This window comes from Balearica regulorum, chromosome 3 (assembly GCF_011004875.1).
Source record: "Balearica regulorum gibbericeps isolate bBalReg1 chromosome 3, bBalReg1.pri, whole genome shotgun sequence".
NCBI lineage: Eukaryota > Metazoa > Chordata > Aves > Gruiformes > Gruidae > Balearica > Balearica regulorum.
In genome coordinates this window covers 16,161,767-16,185,577 of record NC_046186.1, presented here as the reverse complement: position 1 = coordinate 16,185,577, position 23,811 = coordinate 16,161,767, and the positions used below count along the sequence as shown (strand labels likewise).

The following is a 23,811-nucleotide window of genomic DNA, read 5'->3' as shown; positions in this document are numbered from 1 at the left end:
TTCTAAGATTATATTATCTCTGTTTTCCTTCACTGGACAAAATCTATGCTAATATATCCTAGCATGCTGGGCTTAAGCCAAAAAGAGATGCAAAGAATTGCATGCTAACTATCTTTTAGCTTTATAGAGATTTCCGCAATGAAGATATAAATGTGCCAACCTTTATAATTTATTGCAGACATACTGATATTTACACTTCTTCTCATATTGTTGGAAATGGCTGAAAGGGAAGCTGAACAGAGTGTTCTGCCAAAATATGATTTTGTATTCCCAATCTGTAAATCTACTGTACATGCCCAATTGTTACAGTGTTTCAGCAGACTGAACTTTGACTGTGTATACACCAGTGACCTGAAGGAACCCGAAATTAAGATCCTCTCTGTCTCTGCCACATACTTGAGTGTTTCTGTTCATACTTCAGTACACAGTGTGAGCATGCCTATTAGAATATCCTTGGTAAAAGTAAAATCAGATCCAGTTCTGACTGCACACTACCCAAGCTAGAGGAAAGGTGGAGGGGAAAGAACATCAGGTATCCAGCTCAGAGAGTCAGCCCGGGCATCCCTTTGAGCCCAGCTGCAAATACAGCTGTAGATAACTGTTTCCTCTCTTGACCTCACAGTACTTTTACAATAGCAGGTGAACTTTCATTTTCTCCATTTCAGGTCAGGAAAAAGCAAAGGACAGAAAATCAAAGGGCTTACCCTGTAGTCCCACACCAGCTATAGAAGAGAGCTGAAGAGCAAAACTCAGGTCTTCTGACTCTTCCATTTACTCCTAGCACAGCTGCCTAGCTGGCCAAAATACTCCCGTGGGTGTTCGCCTGCAGCAAATATGGCTCTGGGAATTCCTACCAGGGACTCTGGCCAGCAGAGTATCAGTCATTTAAAAAATAAGAAGCTGTGTCTTACTCAAGGCATGGGACAAGAGTTGGCTGGAGTGACTCAGGACTGTGCTAATATATCTGCATTCACATGAGTACGTGCTATCCTCATCTTCCTTTAGCAAAAAAACCCCACTCCTCATGTAGTATGGACTCTATATGGGAATAAAGAAAACACCACAGAAAAGACAGGTTTCAGTACAAAGAGTTTGCAGGTGTTAAGAGCTGGGCTGTAAGCATCAAATTGAGCAGTTAAAGAGGCATTCAAATGCGACCAACATTAACTGTTTTATTTAAAGACAGAAAATTTTACACTGCATTTTTTACTTCCATTCCAAGGTACCGGAACTGGAGTTTCCTAAAGGACTATGACCAAATGGTAAGTTTTGAACAAACATTCAACTGTAATCCAGGCTCTTTAGTTTTCATCAATTTAAACTAGGCTAATATTTCAAATTGAAGCATACTTAGGCATAATCGGCAAATGCTTTAAGACTAAAATCTTTAGGAAAAATAAGAGAACTGAAGTGCTTTTCATCTGCTACCTACGCCACAAAGAAATACAGTATATGCGTGTGTTCAATCTGTTTCAATACTAACAACTCCATAGAAAGGCAAGTGGTAGAAGAACCAACTTCCTAGGAGAAAATTTTTAAGATGTCATCATGCAGAAATCCAAGCCACTTACTAAAAATGAAACAAAAAACCTCCCACATCACGACCATTCTAGAACAGGCTAACTTCTGTCCCAGAACACATTTGAAAATTATTCATTTCCATGTGTTATCCTATTCCATCTAAGACAACAGGAAAAAACCAATCATTTTACTTTAGTTCTTCAGCACTTTCATGTACATTCAGTATGATATTTTTAAGTACAAATTCTAATTTCAAAAGCAAAAGTGCTGATATTAATGTCAGTAACTCCTATTTTCGTAATAAGCAGTGGATTCAATTCTGAAAACTGATTAATGTTGTTTTATTCAGGGTAAGAAAAAGGAGCAGAAGCCACTGCCAGACTATATGCCTGTGTTCTCAAGCAATGTTCCCAACTCGACCAACCAGATGATTGGCAGTCGAATGAATACTGAACTTGGCAGGGCTCTGGTAAACATGGATTACTTCTTCAGCAGTGGAGCACGAAAGAGGAAACTTGAGGGTGAGCTCCAGCCTTCCTAGTGCTTCAGTAAAAATACTGGTAACAAATCGAGTTGAATGGTTCTAGCCAACAGACTCCACGGCACTGAAGTCAGCATGTAAAAAATTCCTCAATCTTTTTCTGAGAAAGACCACTACTACTGTCTAACATGGATTTTTTTTTTTTTCCCCAAGAGCAAAGATGGATGTTGTCCAACAATGCCACACAAGACAACCCTCTTTGTATTTGGGGTGACTGGGCCATATACAGAGTGTTAGCACTACAGATCTCATCCATCTTCCCATGCAAGTCTACAGTAAGGTTGCCACTAACATCAGAAAGAACAAGATTGCAGCCAAAAGGCAATTTCTTCCTGAATTTTTATCTCCTGAAAATAAACAATTAATGGACACCTGCTCAGATAAGCCCCAATATAAACAACATACTTTCAATTCTGAAAGTCAGCACAATAAAATGCAGCAGCTTATCACAGAATGGTTTGGGTTGGAAGGGACCTTAAAGACCATCCAGTTCCAACCCCCCTTTCATGTAGTTAGCCAAGGATTCATCAGCGTCTGTCATCTGCATGTTTAAGCTTGCTCTAAAGAATAAAATTTAAGGCATGTGAGATGTGTACTGTGCTTTTTCACCCTCCCTACTGAGAGGAGACCAAATTTTTTTCACACTAATTTTAATTTTTGTTTCTTTAGATTTGCTGCTCTGCAATTATCTTCTATTACTCTCTTTTTCTGGTTTAACTGATGCAAACTCACTGACAAGGAAGCAGGCTTTCACATTTTGCTCTGAAGGCATGCTGGCTCAGCATTAGGATCATCAACACTGAACTGAACAGGTTCATACTTCCTAAAATCTGTGGTTGCCCAAGGAAATCATCATCAAGCTAAATCAACACAATACCTAAAGTCTGTTCACTAAGGTATTTTCATTTCATAGACACAAACTTTGTTTATGACCTGTTGTTCTGTAGGGAAAAAGCAGTAATCAGCAGAGCATGGAGAGTGTATATACAATATCTGCCTTTTGAACTGTACATAGCTTCTGAGGCTCATGCTCAGTCCTAGGTGGAGATCAACATAGAAGCCATTAGCATCACCTTGATACAACAGACTGCAGTCTCCCACCAGACTGAGGTGGAGATGCGTATACTTATGCTCTGCAACTGAGGCTATTTGTTTTTGTGGTAAGAGGTCAGCAGCAAAAAGCAGTTAAAAAATGTAAGAGGTGGTATGGAACAGTGGGATCACTGTCAACATCCAAGCGGTGTCTGGAAAAAACCTCCAAAAGACACTGTAGAAAGAAGACCCAAAAATTCCACTCACTGAAATCACAGCACCAAGCAGTTCTCCTCCTGGCTTCAATGCAGCGAGAACTGGAGGATTAAGGCTTTCAAGATGAGTTAAGCTACCTAGAGAAGGAAGACCACATCATGCAGTCAGCCCAGGTGAGGACTGATTCCACTCTGCACAGACATGAACTGTGGTGGACAACTGTGCTCAGACACACCAAATGTTAACCTGCTCTTTAAAAAAAGACACCTTCCTGTTCAGCTAAAATGCATTCTGCTCTCTCCCACGAGCAGAAAACTGTACCAGGAACTGGTTTGTTTTCAAACATCTGAAAGGGGGAGAGGAAAGAGCAGATCAAGCCTCTTCTTGTCCCTGTGTTGTCCACAGCTTCTTCCAAAAACTGCATAGGCTGCTCAAAGGCTACATATTTATTGGTGATTGCACAATACTGAAAAGTCATTACACTTGCATGCCTTACCCTGAGACATACTGAGCAGCCTCGACTCTTGCTATGGATCACTAACTCTATAGTGATTGGCAGATGCCCAGTATCTGTCAGGCTCAAGCTCCTATTCACGTAAGAACAATTCATTTATAAAGCATGGGGATTTTGTTTTGCAGCATAAAAGCATACGGAGCTCCATGTTTCCTAGCCTCCAGGTGGCACTCACTCTACACCAAGTAATCCAGTGAAAAGGACACTAAGTTACAGCAAGGCAGTGTTACACAATTCCTTTTGAATTTCAAGGGACACTAAATAATTCCAGACTCATGACTCTGTTTGCTGTGTGAGATTCCAGAGGGATTCTCTCCCAGAGAGTTCCCACAAACTGGGAACCGGGAAGGAGGATGGTCTAAGCAGTATACGACTTAATCCTTCAGCTTCACTTAGCACTGGCTAAGTTTCAGCTGAAACACTTCTCCCAGTTTTGGAGAAGACCTTCCACGTCTTAACCCTGAAGATGTGGGCAAGAGTCTAAGATGTAAGCAGAGTCTAGAAAAGCAATGATGGTAACTGGAGTATGGAAAGATATAGCTTATGAGAAAAGATTAAAAAGACTGTTAAGTTTAACCTGAAGAAGAAAATGCAGTCTGGGAAGAGGATAACAGTCTTTAGATACTTGTATAGCTCTGGAATAAGAAAAGGAATCATTTGTACTTCATGTGAGTGGCAGACAATATAAAAATAACAGGCTTAAATTATAGCAAGGAAGAATCATGGTAATTGTTTGGGAAGCCAGTGGTAAGGCTAATACAGCACTGGAATAGATTCCCTGAATCTCCACCTTTGAAGGTTAAACACAGACATCCATCACGAATGATGTATTTAATAGGGTTTGTCTTTTAGTGTATAAGTTGAATGACCATCTGAAGAGCTTTTCACCAATTCTCCAATCTACACCAGAGTTGCAGGGATCAGAACACACTTTGTAAGCATGATTTTTCAAACACATTCAAAAAGAAAAAAAAATGTTTCAATTACACTACATTTAAATAGATTGCACCTCTAAAATACAGATTAATCACCTAATTATTTTGATAGAAAATGTATTTCTAATTCTTCTAACTACTCATATAGAAAATGCTTTCCACACAGGCGAGACGTGACTTTTAATCGCGCACACACCTGAGAAGCTCGACTAGTGCCCTCCTCACAGCAACATAAGAACGCTTCTCAAAGAGCACATTTATGCCATTATGTCATGTGAATGAATGGCAATAACTTAATTTTATTTCAACCATTTCAGGAAGCCTTTACTAATGAAGTGTAGTTCTGATTGTGTCCATCAGATAAAGCATGTGTTGAGATGCCAGGCGGTTCCTGCAGTGGGTAGCTGCAGTGATTACGTGTATACAGCACAGTAAGACCCTTACACACCCCTGCCCTCCTTCCCAGCTGTACTTCTTTGCACAGGTCACTTCAATCCAATGGATCACAAAAGGAAAGTCTGTGGGTATACCAAAATATACAAGGATTTTTGGCTTAATCATTGAAGTGTGTAACCTTGGAAAATGAAGCTCTGTGCCTTGTAAGATCACAGAAACCCACAACTGCGCTGCCTCTTCTGGTGTAGAATTAAGTTAATAACTTTACTTTCTGATTAAGCTAATTGAAACAACTCTAAAATACTGGTGGGCAACAACTGGATAGGAGTAGCTCTGTTCATTCCCAAAACTCCAGTTCATTCCTATTTCCTGATGAAAGCAATAGCAACACTTAAGCATCTGACATCTTAATGACTATCTCTAAGGGGAAAGTGACTGTTCAGAGAACAAAAGTTTCCCATGTGGAATAGATCTGATAATCCACGTGATATGGAAACATTGTGTTGAAATGGACACCTTATTTTGTTCAATTGTTACACTTTCCTTGGAAAATATATGCAAATTATATAAAATAATGCAAATTATTTTATGCTGCTGCAGTTAGCCCTCCTCTGGTACTCAGCGCTGCATTTCTGAAGTTAGTTTGGATCTCTCTACCATGTACAGCAATCTCCAGAAAAGACCTTTTGGGAATATCCAAGGTCCTAATCAAAACTGCCTTAGCATCTGCAAGTAGAAGGCAGCAAACAGATATTCTCTAGATGACCTTTCCATCCCTAGTTTAACAATCATTTTTCTTTTACCACAATTAACTTTGCCAACTAATCCTTATTTACATAAGCACAGTCTCTTAGAAAGACTGGATGAGATGGTAACAGCATTGAAATCCGTAAATAATCAGTGGAAATTCCATTTATTAAAGAGATTGTGTAGATATTAAACTGTGTTCTAAACTTCTTGTAGAGTTCTTATGATGTATCACTTGTGCCTCAGGTCTGTAAGCTTTTTTTCCCTTTTGCTGCCAGATTTCAAACAAGAGATTATACGTGTTTAGACACTTCATTTTCTGTATTTCTTTCAGTTAAAGAGCACAAGTGGATAGCTATATTAATTTAATTCTTCAGTTAGATACACTGCTTTCCTTGGCAGACTTCTGAAGATTAATAATTGTAACTTGGTGCACAGATGTTTCCAGTGCCTCCAAATTTTGTGTGTTCTCAAGTTCTGCTTATAATAAAAAAGTGTGAAATATATTTTTAAACAAAACATCACATGTATAAGTTCATATAAATCTGTATTTCTCATACTTTTAGAATAGTTTTGTATATAGTTCCCAGCTGGCATCTTAACTAGAAAGTTTTGTTTTAGAAGATCAGTGACGACTGTAAATCCAAATGTGTTTCTTAGAATCACAGAATCATAGAATGGTTTGGGTTGGAAGGGACCTCAAAGATCATCTAGTTCCAACCCCCCTGCCATGGGCAGGGACACCCTCCACTAGACCAGATTGCCCAAAGCCCCATCCAACCTGGTCTTGAACACTTCCAGGGATGGGGCATCCACAGCTTCTCTGGGCAACCTGTGCCAGTGCCTCACCACTCCAACAGTAAAGAATTTCTTTCTAACATCTAATCTAAATGTACCCTCCTTCAGCTTAAACCCATTACCCCTTGTCCTGTCACGACACTCCCTGATAAACAGTCCCTCTCCAGCTTTCCTGTAGGCCCCTTCAGGTACTGGAAAGCTGCTATAAGATCTCCCTGGAGCCTTCTTTTCTCCAGGCTGAACAATCCAACTCTCTCAGCCTGTCCTCACAGGAGAGGTGCTCCAGCCCTCTGATCAGCTTCGTGGCCCTCCTCTGGACTCGCTCCAACAGCTCCATGTCTCTCCTGTACTGGGGCCCCCACAGCTGGACACAGTACTGTAGGTGGGGTCTCACCAGAGCAGAGTAGAGGGGCAGGGTCACCTCCCTCAACCTGCTGGTCCCATTTCTTTTGATGCAGCCCAGGACACAGTTGGCTTTCTGGGCTGCAAGAAACTGTACTTAAAATTGTTTCTTGACCTTTAAATTAAGTAAACAAAATAACTGAATGGGTTTTCCTATAGAGAAGGTCTCATCGTGCTGTGAAAACTACTGCATAAACAGTAAGATTCCTAGAATAGGGAAGGGAGAGGACAATTATGTACAAACATTAGATGGACAACATTGCAATTCCAGGCATCGTGTATTTGTATGTATTATGTACGTACACATTCACATTGCTTGCTTTCTATAAAGAACACTCTATAGAACAAAATTTCTGAATTGAAGTTCACCTTAAAGCAGACAACAGTTTTCTGAAGTGAGGTATTTTTTGGTTTGTTCATTTTAGAAATCAGTAATAATTTGTTAGGGCCTCAAGCTGCTTTTCGTAAATCCTGCCCAGACAGAAGCCAGTCAACCTTTCCTAAAGCAGGATGACTTGCTACTCTGAATCCATGTCAGGTATGCTTTTCCCCTTTCAGAAAACTTCATGTTTGCTTGCATGAACTCCTTGAAACACAGATGCTTCTCCAAGAAACTCAGAAGTTCTGCCAAAGGCTGAAAAGGCACTTGCACAGTTCTGGCAATCACAGCCCTGCCCACAGCCCTCTTCTGTCAGAGGGCACAGATGCCATAGACTGACTTCAGCTTGTAACCTTCTCAAAGCCTCTCTCAGAAGCTGTACATATCCACAAACCACTAGTACTTAGAAATGGAATTTTCAAGTACCTGGGATTACAACCTCACCTCAGCATGAGACCTTTATGCCATGTGGATGGAGCAAAACCACCACAAATATCTCTTAACTGTCTCTTAACCCAGGGAATGCCAAGAGGAAAGCCTCAGTCGGCATATACTGATCAATAAATTGCATTAACAAGTAATCTGCAAATATACAGGCACAATAGCTATAAAAATGATAAGATTTGGATTCACTCTATGCCTTTGATCTGATCACTTCAAACTCTGTGTCTATTTTGCCCATTTACTAATGACCAATTATCATCACTAGATATATTTTATATAATCTGTGAATTAGCAAATGTATTCATGCAGTAACTCTTACTTTAACTACAGGTATTGCTGTGAAAGAGAAACAAATGATGCAGCACAGAACTATCTGCAACTAACATAATCCTTATTAGCAGTTATGATTATCTCTCTTAAAAGCCACATCATAGACTGAAAACACAATGTTTATATAAACTCTTCTCTAGCAATACTTAACAGAGTGCTGACACATTGCTAGCACTGTGTTACTGTAGAGCTACTCAATTGCTTCTCACTGAAAAACATAGAAGTCATGGGGTGAAACCAGTGCATAGAGGTGTTTCAGACCTGGTGAGCTGACTAGCTTCTTTGCTGGAACAAGCATGATTGTATGTAGCTGCTCCTCAGTGCTGGCAGATCCATCTGCACACTCTGGGAGAATCATAAAACCTCTGGCAAGAACGCAGGAGGCATCACACACCAGGACCTTAGCAAGGGGTGCATAACTCACACTCTCGACTCTTACTGAGGCCTCTTATTTGAGTGATTCAGATGTAAGCATGGATCTAGAACAATGCCAGTTTCAGACCCAAATGCTCAACCCCCTCTCTGGGCTACAAGCTCAATGTAGATTTTCTACATAAAAGGGACAATTCTAAATTTAATATGAAAATCAATTTAAGGAGTCCCAGGACAAGCTAGTTAATATATTTTCCTTCTCTTTTGCTCCTCCCAGTTCTTTGGCTTTGTTAGGTTTTGAGTTAGGTTTTTGAGTCTGTTTGGTATTCTAGGCTCTTTCAGTACTACTTTTTAGCTAACCATATTATTTTAAATAACATGCCATTACCCAAAATGGCCTTCAGGCCTTTAGTTAACTGAATAAACCTTGTCACGGAGCAAACAATGAGTCAACAGGGTTTGGGGTTTTTTGCTTACAGTTCTATTCAATTTGTGATGCCTCTGTTCAGCCTAACATCAAGCAAACCTTATATAAATACGGCCATATTTTCAGTCTGCCACAAATATATATAACATACTGCATACAAAACCAATGAACTACATGCAGCCTACAATGTCTCTTTTATACTCCTATCACGCACACTTGTACAACATAACCTCAAACATGAAGTACACAGGGATCCACTGTACTTCTTTAGTAAGAGGAGGTTCTTCAAATCAGAGCTGAAATACTGTCATTCCATCACCGAGGAGTCTCTCAGCCCAGAAATAACCTCCTTCCTGATGGTGAGCTTTTGTGACAACTCTGCATCAGACTTACTACTCAAGCTAACAGAACTCCCAGTTCTTGGGCACTACAAAAGTGTTCAGCAAACACAACCACATTGGAAAAGCAGCTAGAATCACAGTTTTTCTTTTTTTCTTTTTTAAAATCTTGATCATTTTTACTTTGTTTTTACCTTGATGCCTCCAGTGGCAAAATGGGGCCTCATGCAGCTTGCATAAGGAATAAAGTACATGAAATCACAGTTATGTTGGCCAGAAGGGACCTCTGGACGCCTCTAGGCCAATCCCCTGCTCAAAGCAAGGCCAATGTTGATGTTACATCAGGTTACTCAGGATCTGGTCCTGCAGAGTTGTGAAAATCTCAAAGATGGAGATTCCAGAGCTTCCTGGCTTTTCCTGGAAACTGAGGTTACATTGACCAGTCTGTCATGCTCTGGATCCTCCTTCCTGTAAGAAGAAATGACATTTGTCTTTTTTCCAATCATCTGAAAGTCTCCTCTGATAACCACAACCTGCGAAGAACGAAAAACAGTCAGTGACCTCGCAATAATGTTGACCAGCTCCTTCAGCACTCTCAGATGCATCTCATCTGGTCCATAGAGAAGTCTTTGTCCAGTTTGCCTCTGCAGTCCCCAAATCTGTCTTCCTGTATCATGGTTAGTTTTCCACTCTGACTGTGCCACTAGGCTCAGGGAACCGGAGAGGCCTGCGAGCAGACCTTGCTAGTAAGAACTGAAACAAAAAAAGGCACTGACCACCTTGGCTTTTTCCACAGCGTTAAGTAGGTCCTCTAACCTGTTAAACAGCATGCCCACATTTTCCGTCACCTTTCTTTGTTGTCAAAGTAACTATGGAAGCTGTTCTTGGTGGTGTTCACGTCCTTTGCCAATTTCAACTCCAGCTGAGCTTCAGTTTCTGAACTCCATCCCCTCGTGCCTGGGCAATGCTTTTGTATCGCCTGGGTAGCCCATGCCTGCTTCCATCTTCCAACCCCTCCCGTCTGAGTTCAGACAAGCGCTGCACATTCAGCCAAGCTGTTCCTCTGCCATGCCTGCTCCAACTTCAGCTGGTTTTGTGCTATGAGCATGTTGACTTTGAAATGCACCCTCCCAGTCTCCATGCTGGAGACCCCCATGGTAGTTTCCCTAGAGATCCTGACAGACCAGTTTCCTGAACAAGCCAAAGTCTGTTCTTCTCAAGCCTGGAGTCTTTATTCTAACAAACATTTGCATTCCTTACTTCTCTTGGGATGTAAATTCCTGGAGTCACGGCTGCCAAGGCTGCCCTTGACCTGTACATTGCCTACTACTTCCTTCTTGTTTCCGAGTATCAAATCCAACATCTGGGTCAAAAAAATGTACTTGATGCCCCACAAAAATTGGCTGGACTGCTTTTACCCAGCCAAGTGGCTCTTCCAGATGTCAGAGCGATTTTACATCCTAAAAGAAGCCTGGACCTACAATTGTGAGCTTTCTTCTAGTTATTTAAGGCTTCACCTGCTGCTTCTTCCTGATCAAGGTTTATAGCAGGTGCCCACACAATGTTCCCTATGCTGGTCTCCCCACCAATCTTGACCCATCAGATCTCAGTTGGCTCATTGCTCACTCCAAAGCAGAGGAAAGCTCCATGCAGACTCTCTTTGTGTAGAACACAACTTCCACTGATTTTTCTTTTTCTTTTCCAAAAGAGCTTGTTTCATCACAGCACACATCGTAAGCTATGCCACTATGTCTCTGTGATCCCAAAGATATCACAGCTCGGGAACTGTGCTGACACGTTCAATTCCTCCCGTTTCTTTCCCAGGCAGTGTGCCCATTCACAGTGTCACACTCCCCTCTCAGGGCAAGGCAGCAAGCCTCCCGCAGCCTGCTGTGCCCTGGCCAACTCTGTCCACCCCCAGCCTTCCTCTACACATCCCTTCCGGGTTTTCTCCATCCTCACAGGTTCTTCAGTTGTAGAACCTCCTTTAAATTAACCTGGAGCTTAAAACATGAATTACCTATAAAATGAACTATTCCCTGTTAGCATGGTAGGCTGTGGAAATAACAAGCAAGAGAGCACTTCTCTGCGTTCCTTCCAAAATCACAAAATTCAAGGCATTATTTTGCTTAAGAACTCAACTATGATAAGCCAATGTCATTATTGCAAAAAAAAAAAAATCTGTTTTGGCTTTTTGTCTTTGGTTATTACAGCATTATTTTCCTTCTCTATTTTTTTTCAATAGGAATCAGCATTTGCATTCCTATTTGAGGTGAAGCAGTGATAAGCCACTGTCCATCTGCTGTGAAACCGGCAATCTGCACAGTAGATTCGCATGTAATGAATTTATTCACTGAACTGTAATTTAAAGTGGTTCTGCATTCTGCTGCAACTTACCAAGTAAAAGAGTCTGAAATAGCATATAAAACTAAAAAAAAAAAAAAAAAAAAAAAGAACAGGAAGAATTTCTTGTACTTTTCATAAATTTTATATTTTTTTTTTGCTGTCCAGCACTGTGACATCTGCTCTTGCCCTAAGCTGCTACTTAAGTGGCCTGTAAACAGACATACAGCAATATTACATAGGCAGGACAGGGCAAGGGCAGTAAATCATTTTGCTTAACTGAATGCTTGCAATGCAAAGCAGGAAGTATTTTTTAAACAGCTGAAATACTGATTGAAGGTAAACATTTCATGTCTTTTTTTAATATAAAAATAGTTGAATAAAAATATGCTCATGGACTTTCGTAATAGTTTGAAGTCAGTTCAGCTTCTTGATTATTCTAGTAGGATACAGGGCAGTGTGTATTATTGATATTTTTACAGTATTTTGTTGGATCAGCATCCACACAGTAATGCAGATACAAAACTTCCATCTTAAATATTTATTATTGTCAGATTATCTGAAATGACAAACACATCTATACATCAGATCTAATTTTAAATGAGAAAACTTCATCTTGTGTGATACCTTACTCAACTCTTTTTCAAGTATGCAATACTCCCAGAAGGCTGAGAACTCAGTTTATCAAGAAAATGTTGGAACAGTTATTATTTTAAGGTAAGTTTTGCTTTCTTCTTTTAGAGTTTATTGTCTCTGAAAAGCTTGGCTTGTTTAAATTATATTAACAGAATCACAGCTTTTTAATTAGAATTCTGTATTGGGGGGGCATTTTTTCAATTTGAGTTTTGAGATTTTATGTTCTTATGTACTTTTTTTTATGACTGAATTACACAGAGGGCAATGTAATTTACAAATTAAGCATTAGTAATATTGTTGTTTTAAAATACCACTAAAGGCATGTGGAATGAACAAGATAAACCTGTTTGTCAAAACATTATCAAAACAACAGAAAACAACTTGCAAGAAATGCAAAACTAAATCGTGGAAGAACTATTAGTCATACAGCAATACCACCTTAGTAAGAATGAAAAACGAAGAGATTTTATGCCTGTGCATAACCCCTAATGTTAAAGCAATTATGCTGTAAGTAAAAAAAATCTGAATTAATGGCATGGATTTGACATCCTGAGCAGTCCTGGCCATATGCAGACACAGAAGAGCCAAGATTCTGTATGCGTGTGATCAGTACAAATGCATACTGCTTGGATAACTGGTCTTACTTAGTTCTGACAAGCTGGTAGGTACAAAAGCTTTAAAAACCGCACATTACTATTTCTGTGGATAACTGTGTATGGTGGGTAGGTGTATGTTGCGGGGAAGTTGCTTCACCTCCGATAATCTGACAAGTCCAACATTCAGGAACTTTTAAGTTTGCTGTAGGTCCTTTCTGAGTAACCAAAAGTGCAGCGGCTAAAACCGCACCATCCCTACTGCAGGAATTAGCACCACGCCGATCCAGGCAGCATGCACGACCTGAATAACACAGGAGCCAAAGCACTGGAGACTCCACTTTGGGGGAGAAAACTGAAATCCAGCCTACTGCTCCAAACCAAGAGCTGATCTAAACTACTCCTAGGTGAACACAACCCACGGTTAACCCTTTACACCAACACAGCATCTGATGATTACTGGTGTGATTTTTTTTAAGAAAAGTCATTTCAGGACCAAATCTGTCAACCTGGAGCTTAACGTTTCTCTGCCCTAACCGGAGGAGCGTTAGCTGTGGCTAGGCCCCAACCAGCGGCACAGAGACGACCCTGGAGCCCCGCTCCCCGGCTCACCGCGGCGTTCCGCAACACGCCAGCATGGGGACTAAGGGGTGACCGGCCCCTTCCCCCTCCCGAGGAAGCCGCACCGGCCTCCCCGGGGCTGCCAAACCGCCTGGCAGCGCGCTCAGGCCCGGCGAGGCCCGAGTCTGATGCGGATGGGGTATGCCGGCTGCCGGGCCCGACTCTCCTCTCCCCACAGGCCGGGCGGCTCCACGCCCCACGCCCCGGGCAGCGCTGGCGCCATAAGCGCTCCGTGACGGCTGCCCGTTCGCCAGCAGGGCCGCGCAGGGCCGGCCGGGCGGGCTCTCCGCCCCATCGCGGGTTCCCCATTCCGGGTTGCCGCGGGTGCGCAGCGCAGCGCAGCGCAGCAGGATGGCACCCACGCTGCTGGAGCTGGCCCACTGGAGCACCTGGGCGGTGTGCGCGGTGATCAAGCTGCCGCAGCTGGCGGCGGTGGTGGCGGCCAGATCCGCGCGGGGGGTCAGCGTGGGCAGCCTGCTGCTGGAGCTGGCCGGGTAAGGCGGCGGCCGCGGGACGGGGACGGGGACGGGACACGATACGGGGGGACAACATGGCGCCCCCCCTCCGGCGGCGCCGGCGGCGCGGAGGCTGCGCACGCAGCTCGGGGGCGCGCGGCGGGAGCAGCCGTTGGGGTGCGGCGGAAGCGCCTCCCCTCAGAGGGGCTTCTCTCGGGGGCGTGAGGGGGCTGCGGCGGCGAGGGGAGGTTTGCTGCGGCAATAATGAAGTTCCTTCCTTCACAGCTCTGTTCACACTTGAGACTGTGTTGAGTGGCTGTTTGAAGAGGGCGGCGAGCAGTCCTGGCTCTTAGGTTTTAAAACCACTCCTTTTTATAACACGGTTAGCTTCTGCTGAGCCTGCTACCTCTTCGTATGCCTGTCATGTGCAGGTGCCTCATCCTGCCTTCGCTGGGTGTACAAACTGTTTGGAGCAGAAACTTCCTATTTTAAAACACTTCCGCACTGTTGGTTAAAGGGAAACCCGTCTTTTTTTAACTTGCCCGAAACCAACTCTGGCCACCCATGGAGCTGGAGACAACACCTACTATGGTTTTAAGCCATGCATTTAGGTTATTAAATGGTCCGTGTGCCTGTTGGGTAGGTAATTGTACCAGTTAGACAGGCTTCTCTCACCCAAATAAATAATCATTCTTTAAGAAAATTACAAACCTTGTCAAACTCCAAAGATTTGTCAGTCTGTAATAAGCTTACATGGGCTAGACTTATTAAAGAGGATTGTATGGAATGGAAAACAAATACAGAAACCCTATACGCGTACATGTAAATGTGGGTACAAACCTATGAGAGAAAATACCTCAAAGAGCCTTGTATTTGCCGAACCCAGGGATGTAGGTGGCCAGAACATCCATGCGGATGGCTGCCAGCTCTCCACACCAAGCTAAAAAACGGCTTTTTATTCAGAAAAATCACCTCACAAAACCGGCGTGTCATTTCTGAACGTGGCTGCACCTTGTGTACAGTGAGGGGCGCAGCTGCTGACCCCGGTTGGGCACTGCGGAGGCTTAGGTGTGCTGACACCTTTCTGCACATAGCTGTACAGAATCCCCTTGGTCTCTGCTGTGGCCGTTCGCTGCCCGCGTTTCTGCATGGCATCGAACCCCTGTTGTTGTTGTTTATCCTTAATACACCTCAGTGACCTAAAGCATAGTTCCAGCAGAGAGAACTTACCCCACGCCAAAAAGCGGTGGTAGCATTTTAAAATAATTCATGCATGTTGATGTGCATTAAAGAAACTTTGTAAGCAGTGTTTCAGATGAGCATGGAGAAGCCATAAATGGTATGGTTAACCATGGTATCCACACTGCTGCAGGTTCTGCACTTGCTTTGGGCAAAACTATTTTGTAAGAGTTGCAGTGAGGGTTTTTTGAAACATTTATTGAGACTGATTGATTGTTTATTTAGTAGACTATTCTGCAGCCTTTGAAGACTTTGGGTCCAGCTGCAGAGACCTTTGGGGCTACTGGTGCAAACTGGGATGCTTCTGCAGAGTCAAAGTGCAGTGACCTGGCAGAGGAGTGACACAGAAGCATGGTGCTGGTGCCAAGGAGTGTAATTTGACCCTAGAAGAAATAAGACTTCCAGAAAGTTCAGATATTTAAATTCTGAATACTGTAAAAGCCAGTTTCTTACAGGGCAGGCAGTTCCTTATGCCATCTTTCTATGCTGGAAACCATCAATTTTTCTTTTGATAAAACTATGCCCTAGAGTCCTTTCTATTTTCTCTGCAGCCTTGAAGTTTCTGTCTAACCCCATGGACTTGCATGAAATTTGAAGAAAGTTAAGAAAACGTGATAAAAGCTCAGTTCCTTTTAGATACTATATTGTGGAATGGCAGGATGGAGAATTCCCATTGTTTGGTGCACTTAACAACAGACTCTCAGTCTGACCAGTGCAGCTACACTGGGCAATCTTATAACAGTGTAGTCTAGACAGCTTAGAAGGAGTTTTCTACTCCTGTAAAACTTGCTTAATGTACAGATTGAACTACAGACATAAAGAAATCAGAGTTATCCCAGAGATGCCAAGGCCATTGCAAAGAGAAGGTATCATCTAAGTCTGGAAGTCTTTCTTTCTTTCTCATTAGTTGTAATTAATAAAATTATGCCTTACACACTGTGACACAAAGACATTGACAAGAAGCGTGGGCAGTTCTCTGCATCTTATTCTATTTGAGGGTAACAGACCACAGAATCATCAGGCTTGCACTTTGTCTCCATATTTGATCAGTTTGACAGCAGGAGCTACACCTGCCTGGAGCCTTTTGGCACCACCAAAACAGTAAAGACGAAGCTGTGAAGGAGCTGAACTGTCCTGTCCCTTCGCGCAGTCATGCTCTTTTGTGTCTTTCTGTTCAGCTTCCTTGTGTTTCTGAGGTACCAGATCTATTATGGTTACCCTCTGCCGACATACCTGGAATATCCCATCATCATTGCACAAGGTAATTTTTTAAGCCATGTTTTGGAAATAAAACAGGGCTCCTTCAGCACTCCAAGGCTCTGCATGTAGTACTGCACTGCAGTGATGTGAATCCATTGACCAATTCTAGCTGGAGTCGGGGGGAAGAGGGAGTGAACATCTCAAATATAATTGAATTCTCATAAATTTTATGGAAGTAGATGGTCAGCTAGAGGAGAAAGATCTAGTTAATACACACACAGTGGAGTTGGAGTGTAAGCTCATGCTTTATCCAGTGACTCCGCATGGGAGATAAACCTTATAAACACTCCAGACTCTAAGAAAAGCTTCGTTTTGGAGCTTGCAGTGTTTTGGATGTCAATCAAATTTGAAAGACAAAACATGTAAGAAATGAGTTTCCGTAGACATGGTGCCCAGTAGAACTGTCTAGGAGTGCATTTTGGCCCCTTTTCTCCTTCTCTGATGAGCAATCTTTTATTTATTTCAGATGTCATTCTCCTGTTGTTTATTCTGCGTTTCAGTGGAAACACAAAACGAGCTTTGTTCTATGCAGTCACGTATCCTTTGAAATCTGGACATTTTGGGTTACGTAGCTTGTTTGGTAGTTCTTCGCATAGCAGCTATGTTGTCATTTGTTTTGTGCTACCATCGTAAATAATTTTCAGCCACCCCTCAGCATGCATTCCACATTCACATGCTGACTTCTGGGATCACAGTAAAATCTCTACAAGAAGTAAGCTTTATATGTAGCTTTGCTTTAGAAGGCCTACAACTGATAAGGAACAAGACTAATTCTTAATTTACATCTGCTAGAAATGCAGGGTAGAAATGATTAATCTTTTTTCTTCGATTCCTACCCACGCAGACTGTACTTGCTATGATGAACACAAAATAGGATTTGGGCTTAAATCTCAAGTCTTGTGCTTTGGAGCAGCTCTTGAGAAACTCCAGGCACTGTTCAGCCGACGACAGTGTGAAAAATAGGAACACTTAGTGTTTCAACTAGTGGTTAATATATTTTATCTAGATTGCATAGTCTGTTATAAAGTTTCAATAATATTATTTCCAGATGTTTAAAAAAAAAATCTAATTCCCCGGGCAGTTTCAGGAGTGGCACTATCCTAGAATTTTCAGTGCTATGAAACTTAACATAATGTAAGATTTTGGGGGGGCTGGTACATGCTAACAGTGCGGAAGTGGATAATAGACCTGGCCATGGTAAGTGCTGCATGATTATTTGAAATTAGGTCCACATATGAAATAACATTTTTTTTCTGGACATCTTGATCAGTGAAATCTGTCCTTATATTTGTCCTTGGAGGAATTAATCGTTTGGGTTAGCTTTCAGAACAACCCCAGTTTTCAAATACAGCTGTTTCACTTCAGTGCGTAGCTGGAAAACATTGCACTGTCAATACAGACTCTATGGAAACAAAAAAGTTCTGAGGTAAAATTGTTAATTGCAGTCCCTTAATTAAAACTAGCAAAGGTTTAAGATGTTGAAAAAAGATTGCCTCTTTAGTCCTAATGTCATAATCCCCATTAATAATCCTTTAACATGAGAGGAAAACAACAGAGCGTCAGTTAAAGCATTTGAAATAGGGAATCAAATATTTCACAAGATCGTTTTTCCCTTTAGTCCTAGAATTTTGGAAGAAAAATACCATCTGGTAATGCCCGACGTAGGTTAAAGATGGTATTTGCCCTTTTTATCAGAAGTAAGGAACTTAAAAATTAATTGAGATGAACAGGAGTTGCTAATGCAAAAAAATTACACGAATGGGGATAAAGCTTCTAAGCCTAATAGCGATCCTCACTCGCAAGGGAAATCCGAACATGCCGCAGAGACCCATGTGGAGGTCCCCTCTACCTGCTGCCTTTGCAAAATCCCCTGTAAAAGGAATACAGGGTGAAAAGTCTGTTCCCTTCATTACTTTTTCCCACCAATTGGACCCATTTTCCACACATTCTTGTGAGTTTTCTCATTCTTTTATGGTTTTGTTTGCCAGACATAATGGTAACAGATGGTCTGAATCAACCTTGCTGTTTAGACTAGATCAGTCGCATTTTAGCTAACTTTCATGAATGGTTTTATGTAGCAGGTTGAGAGGTTTTTTCATTTCTTTGCTTCTTATTGTATTTGCCTCTACCAAGCATTTGCCAACAGCAGTAGCAGTTGTGCTCTTTGAGCTTCGTCCTGGACAGTACCTCCGAAATCAGTTCCTTGCTTCTGGCAGCTTTAAGTTTTTGCTTCATGGTTCCTTAGGAAGAAGCTGAAACACTTGGGTTGTAAAATACTGGAAAAGTATAGGGCTTTTTTAATTCTAAATGAAAAAGCTAATCCTGGTTTTTAGTAAGTTACATAGAAACAGCTATAAGCTAAACACTTGGATAATATAATGGCAAAGATTCTGGTTTGTGGTTTTTTTACCTGCTTTTCAGAATTTATGCACCCTCATCAGTGCAGCCAGTAAGCTGGCTCAGCTGCGGTGTCTCTGGCAGACAAAAGATTCTGGACAAGTGAGTGCCTTGACCTGGAGTATGTCTGCATATACCTGTGCAAGTAAGCTATGGGCAACTTGGTGCAAAGCACTGAGGTTTCATTTTTTAAAATCGTATCTCCTCCTTATGCCTCTTTCAATAGATCTTTACTCAGCTGTAGTAGGTAAAAATCTTCCCTAATGTCGTTTCCCTTAGTGTTGACTTCTGAGACTCAGATACCACACAGTCTCTTGAAATCAAGTTTTATCACTGACACGAGCTCAATCACAATGATACTGACTTAGAAAACATGCAAATATGGTGGAAGGAACCTGATACAGTTCAAATAACTGAAAGAGTGTCTTTATGAAGAAAAGATTTCAATGTTCTAGGATGTAATAAAATTGTTAGTGATCCAGCATGAAGAGGTGCTAAATTTTGTAGTTAGACAATGCTAATTCTGAAAAGTAATTTACAAATAAATACACACTTAATGCTAAATACCTTTAACTCTATGACTATATGTGAATACATTTCTCAACAGAGGAGAATTTAGGAACGTATCAAGAACAGTGATTTGTGCAGTTCATGTGTTAATTACTTAGTGGTCTGCATGAATAGTTCTACAGCTATTTGTCAGAAGTGCCTTTGCCATTCATATTCACAAAACTTGTTTAAAATATTCTTACTATAAAACATAGTGATGCTGGATCTATTTCCCTGTGAAACAGATGTTTTCGAGTCAACGGACGTTCACTGAACAATGGCAATAAACTTTTAAAATGGTTTTAGTCTGCTGCAAATGAGAAATAATGAATGTTTAGATTTGTTGCAGGAAGGAAAGCTGAATTCCTGGTGTTTGCAGAAGCCTAAAAGCATGCATGTGAACATTTACAGTGGTTCAGCCATGCTAACTAACTCGGTTGTGGGTGTAGCTCAGTATCGACTACCAAAAGGAGGGGGCTGAACAGAAAGAGCAGCAGCGAACTCTGACCACATCCAGTCTAGTGAAATAGATAGATATAGATACAAACATTTTAATTCTGTCAATCAGTGATTTTCTCATTGAAAAGGACCCCTAATACAGTGTCACTCAGCTTTGAGAGCTTGATCTCTGAAGCTGAAATAGTGACGAGTGGATGTACTAAAAGTGGGAATGTCTATACAATGTGTATTTTGATGCAAGATTATTCTCTATTGAAAAATAGATATTTCATCATTTTTTGAAGGTATAAACTTGTTGTATCTAGTCCACTAATCAGAACCCATTCAATTTACAGCAAGAATACTTACAACTGTAATGACTACAAATGATCTCGCAGGTGAGTAAAGTATGGAATTGCCTTTCCAAGGTAACAGCTGCCTGCCATCGTTATTTTTAGCTGTTTTGTAAAAGCAGTTATCTGGTCTCAGAAGAAGAAACCATGAACCTGGTGGTTTAGCATGGTGAGGGAAGGAGTTACTGCTAAAAAAGTAGCAGGATTACAAATCAAATACCTGGAGAAAATAAAAAAAAGCCTGCTTATGCTTATCATGTGGTGACAAGTGGTCCAAAAGCCATTATTCTTTTTCCATGGGCAAAAACACTTCATAATTATGAAAATAGCAGAATAAAGCATTAAAAATCTTTAAATACATAAATAACTAAATTTAGTAACATACAACAATAAATCTGTAATAATTGAGTGATAACTGTTCACATATTAAGTGTTTCCTTTTCTTATTGTGGGGTCTGTGCATTCAAAAATTCTTCTAGAAAACTATTTAAAGTTCTGCTTAGTATATGAGTAGTTTTAGGCACAATATTCAGAAAGTTTATGGCAGGCTGCGAATGAAATGGTAGGCTGGTAAGAAACTCACAAAAAATGGCTTAAAATAGATAATTTGCAGCTGATTTCATTGGAAAGCAAATTTATTTAACTGTAAATTTATTTAACAGCTTATCATCCTGACAAAACTGAAAGAGCTAAGGAGTGCAGCAGATTTTTCAATAAATGGTTCAAAATCAAGATGTAGGAACAGTAACAAAATCGCATTGTACTTTATTTGGTGGATCCTTGTTCTAGTTCAAAACTGGTATTTCATCAGAAACATCATTTGAATGGATTTATTTATTTTTAAGCAGTCCTCTGGCGCACAATAAGGCTCTGGTTTTACAAGCAGTTCAAGTGGCTCTTTCACTGGAAAAGGAAGTCCCCTTTTCAGTCATGCGTTTTCACTCCTGTGCTTGCTGCTTTCTCTCTCTTTGCCAGAGTAAGAGCTTGTGGGGGCGTGCAGTTAACGGCATCACCAAAAAACCAACATAATGCACATGCAGAAATTTACTCCAGGTCAGTTGCTGAGTCCAGTTCACCCACAGCTACACACTTACACTGATTAGAAGCGAGAGATATTGAGGGGAAGAAGGAAGGTAGAAAAACACCATGAAAGTGAAAAGCTGGCTCTTGGAAGTAAAGCTGGCTCTGGTTAAAGCTGCTTTTCAAAATATAGCACAATACGCTTTGGAACGCGGAAGAGATGGCAGCAACCACTGATACCATGTTGCTCTCATGGACAACATTCCAGTTAACTTCTAGCACTGAACACTTTGGCATGTTCATCTTGGTTTCATGCACATGTATGAACCTGTCAAGTATCGTGTATTTCTGAAACAAACTTTTGTGTACATTTCTGTGAATATTCCATTTACCTATACTTCAAATTGTGGTTCCACAGGTAGAGATACTATGCTTATTTTGGTGTAAAACAATCTGAAAGTTAATCGAGATTCTGAAAACTACTTTTTTTCTCTGTTATCAGATTTAAAGTCTGTTAGATACATGCATTTCCTGTCTCCTTGAAGTCTAAACTTAACAGATGGCAGTAGAGAATAGTCCCTTTATTATAAACAACACACACAACTGTAAAGGACACGTGAGCTGCGGCTCTGAGTTTAATTTTAAGTGTAAATATAAATTTCTATGAGGCTACTCAAACTTGTACTATTCTCTTGGTTTCATCACAAAAGAATTAAAGGTAGTGTAATATTTTCAGATATCACTCGCAAGTGCTGAATGCTCTTCTGTGCTATATTTACTTCGAGAATTTCTGGGTTCCCAAACGTGGTAATTTAAACTAATTGACTGAAAAGAGCTGCTGAATGGGAACCAGCCTATTTGCACAGCAGTGAAGGTTTACAAAACATGTTTTCTGAAAGTGACAGCAGTTGATTTTTTTGGATTTATCCTTACAAAATTTTTTTTTTGCTTTTTAGTTCTCATCCGTTTCATAACCATGCTCATTCTCAATATTTGGGTCACAGCCACAGTCCTGCACTACAGGAAAGCTAAAAAGACCGATTAGAAGACACTCCTCAGCACACACCACAGTTACCAGCAAAAAAACCTGACACAACTAAGCTTAAACAACAGACCAAAGGTTGAGGAAGCGCTCGCTCACTCTCTTAAGCCTAGTATTTATCCCTAAGCATACTTAGTACAGTCATGCTTATTTTCTCCCAGAAATAATTCTGATAAGATACTTCATTTAAGCAGCATATTTTTATTGGTCATTTAAGACAAGTTTCACTGATCTCACATTTTCTCTGGCTTTTTTTTACCAAATGAAAAAGGTATTTTCTATTTAGATGTTTATATATTCTCATATCACTTCAGTACTTTCTGGTTACATATAAGCAATTTTCTTCAATTATACAAGAGCAATTTTGCACCAACATATCAACTCATCTTTCTGCGTCTGCTGCGAGTTTGAAAAACAACAGATGTTTGTCGTTTTCTTGCAAGCAACTCAATTAGTTCGACATGAACTATCTGTATGTTAGGATGAAGAAAATCTGAGTCAAGGCCTGATCCAAAATAAAGTTCTAAGTCACAAATCCAGTTGGGATTGTAGCACTTACGTGCAACACTGAAACAGTACAATTTATACAACTGATACAGGATACCCATGGTCACTTTCTTCAATACACCCCGTTTTTATTAGGATAAGAGCAAAAACTCAGCTATGAATTCTTCTTTTTCAGCCTGAGCTCTCATTCACTAAACATACTCTTTTGGCAACAGCAGAGATTAGAGTGTACAGAAATGAATGAAACTTTGACCAACAGGTTTGGTCAACATAAAGACAAGACTTCAGTTTTTACTTGTGAGATGCTAACCAGTCTGTAGGAGGTTTACTAAAAAAGGGAAGAGTGTATTCTTGAGAACCATTAACAAGGTATTTTGCTTTTGGAAGTAATGCCTTTCCAAGCAAAAGTTACAGAAGTAATCATACAGCTTGCCTTCATTTCTCATTACGCTGTTTCAGAAGGGCTCTTACAGTGTGACTGTTGATTGGGATGTTAAAACCAAGGCGCCCTTAGTCCCGAGGCCCTTGACAACTGCGGGAGGACTGCTTTGACTACTTTGGAGGCAGGTTTTCCTCGCAATGCACTAAATCATTGGACTCTTGTGGAAGAACGGTGTCTGCAAAAGCAGATGTCTCTGCCAGCGTCCCCTCAGCAATCAAGCAGACTGATTCACTGTCAGAAAATGTAGCTGCTTCGTAAACTCTGGGTTTAAAGGGGAAGGGGAGGGAGGTAGTATGTCTGTGGACATACGGTTTCAGGTATCTCACATTGCTGAGAGCAAGTTCAAAGATGAGGATTTTTTACTGCTCCAGTAAAACATAGATGTTTCTGAGTTGAGAGAGTAACTGTAAACATCCTGTTACTGATTTTACTAAAGCTGTGTAAAATATCTGGTCTAAATGGTGGCAGGTGGTGTGTGATACATTTTCCAGGTCATATTAATAAATGCTATCCTTCATGGTTGA

General features: G+C 41.0%; 2 protein-coding genes and 1 long non-coding RNA gene across 3 annotated transcripts in view; 2 read left to right on the top strand and 1 right to left on the bottom strand.

Annotated features, from left to right (window-relative positions):
* The window catches only part of CIMIP5 (ciliary microtubule inner protein 5), a 2,685-nt gene extending 512 nt beyond the window's left edge, over positions 1-2,173 (top strand). Inside the window, exons 2-3 of the mRNA XM_010309912.2 lie at positions 1,223-1,262; positions 1,871-2,173. Of these exons, the coding sequence (XP_010308214.2) occupies positions 1,223-1,262; positions 1,871-2,062 (232 nt within the window). The 3' untranslated portion in view covers positions 2,063-2,173. The remainder of the gene's footprint in view (positions 1-1,222; positions 1,263-1,870) is intronic.
* The window catches only part of LOC142601438 (uncharacterized), a 19,291-nt gene extending 5,026 nt beyond the window's left edge, over positions 1-14,265 (bottom strand). Inside the window, exon 1 of the long non-coding RNA XR_012835001.1 lies at positions 13,975-14,265. This is a non-coding gene — a long non-coding RNA (uncharacterized LOC142601438). The remainder of the gene's footprint in view (positions 1-13,974) is intronic.
* SLC66A3 (solute carrier family 66 member 3) lies at positions 13,659-23,811 on the top strand. Its single transcript, XM_075750621.1, has 7 exons — positions 13,659-14,079; positions 16,458-16,540; positions 17,006-17,075; positions 17,679-17,736; positions 18,961-19,081; positions 20,280-20,321; positions 22,253-23,811. Exons 1-7 carry the CDS (start codon positions 13,937-13,939, stop codon positions 22,339-22,341), a joined length of 606 nt encoding a protein of 201 aa, XP_075606736.1. The 5' UTR covers positions 13,659-13,936; the 3' UTR covers positions 22,342-23,811.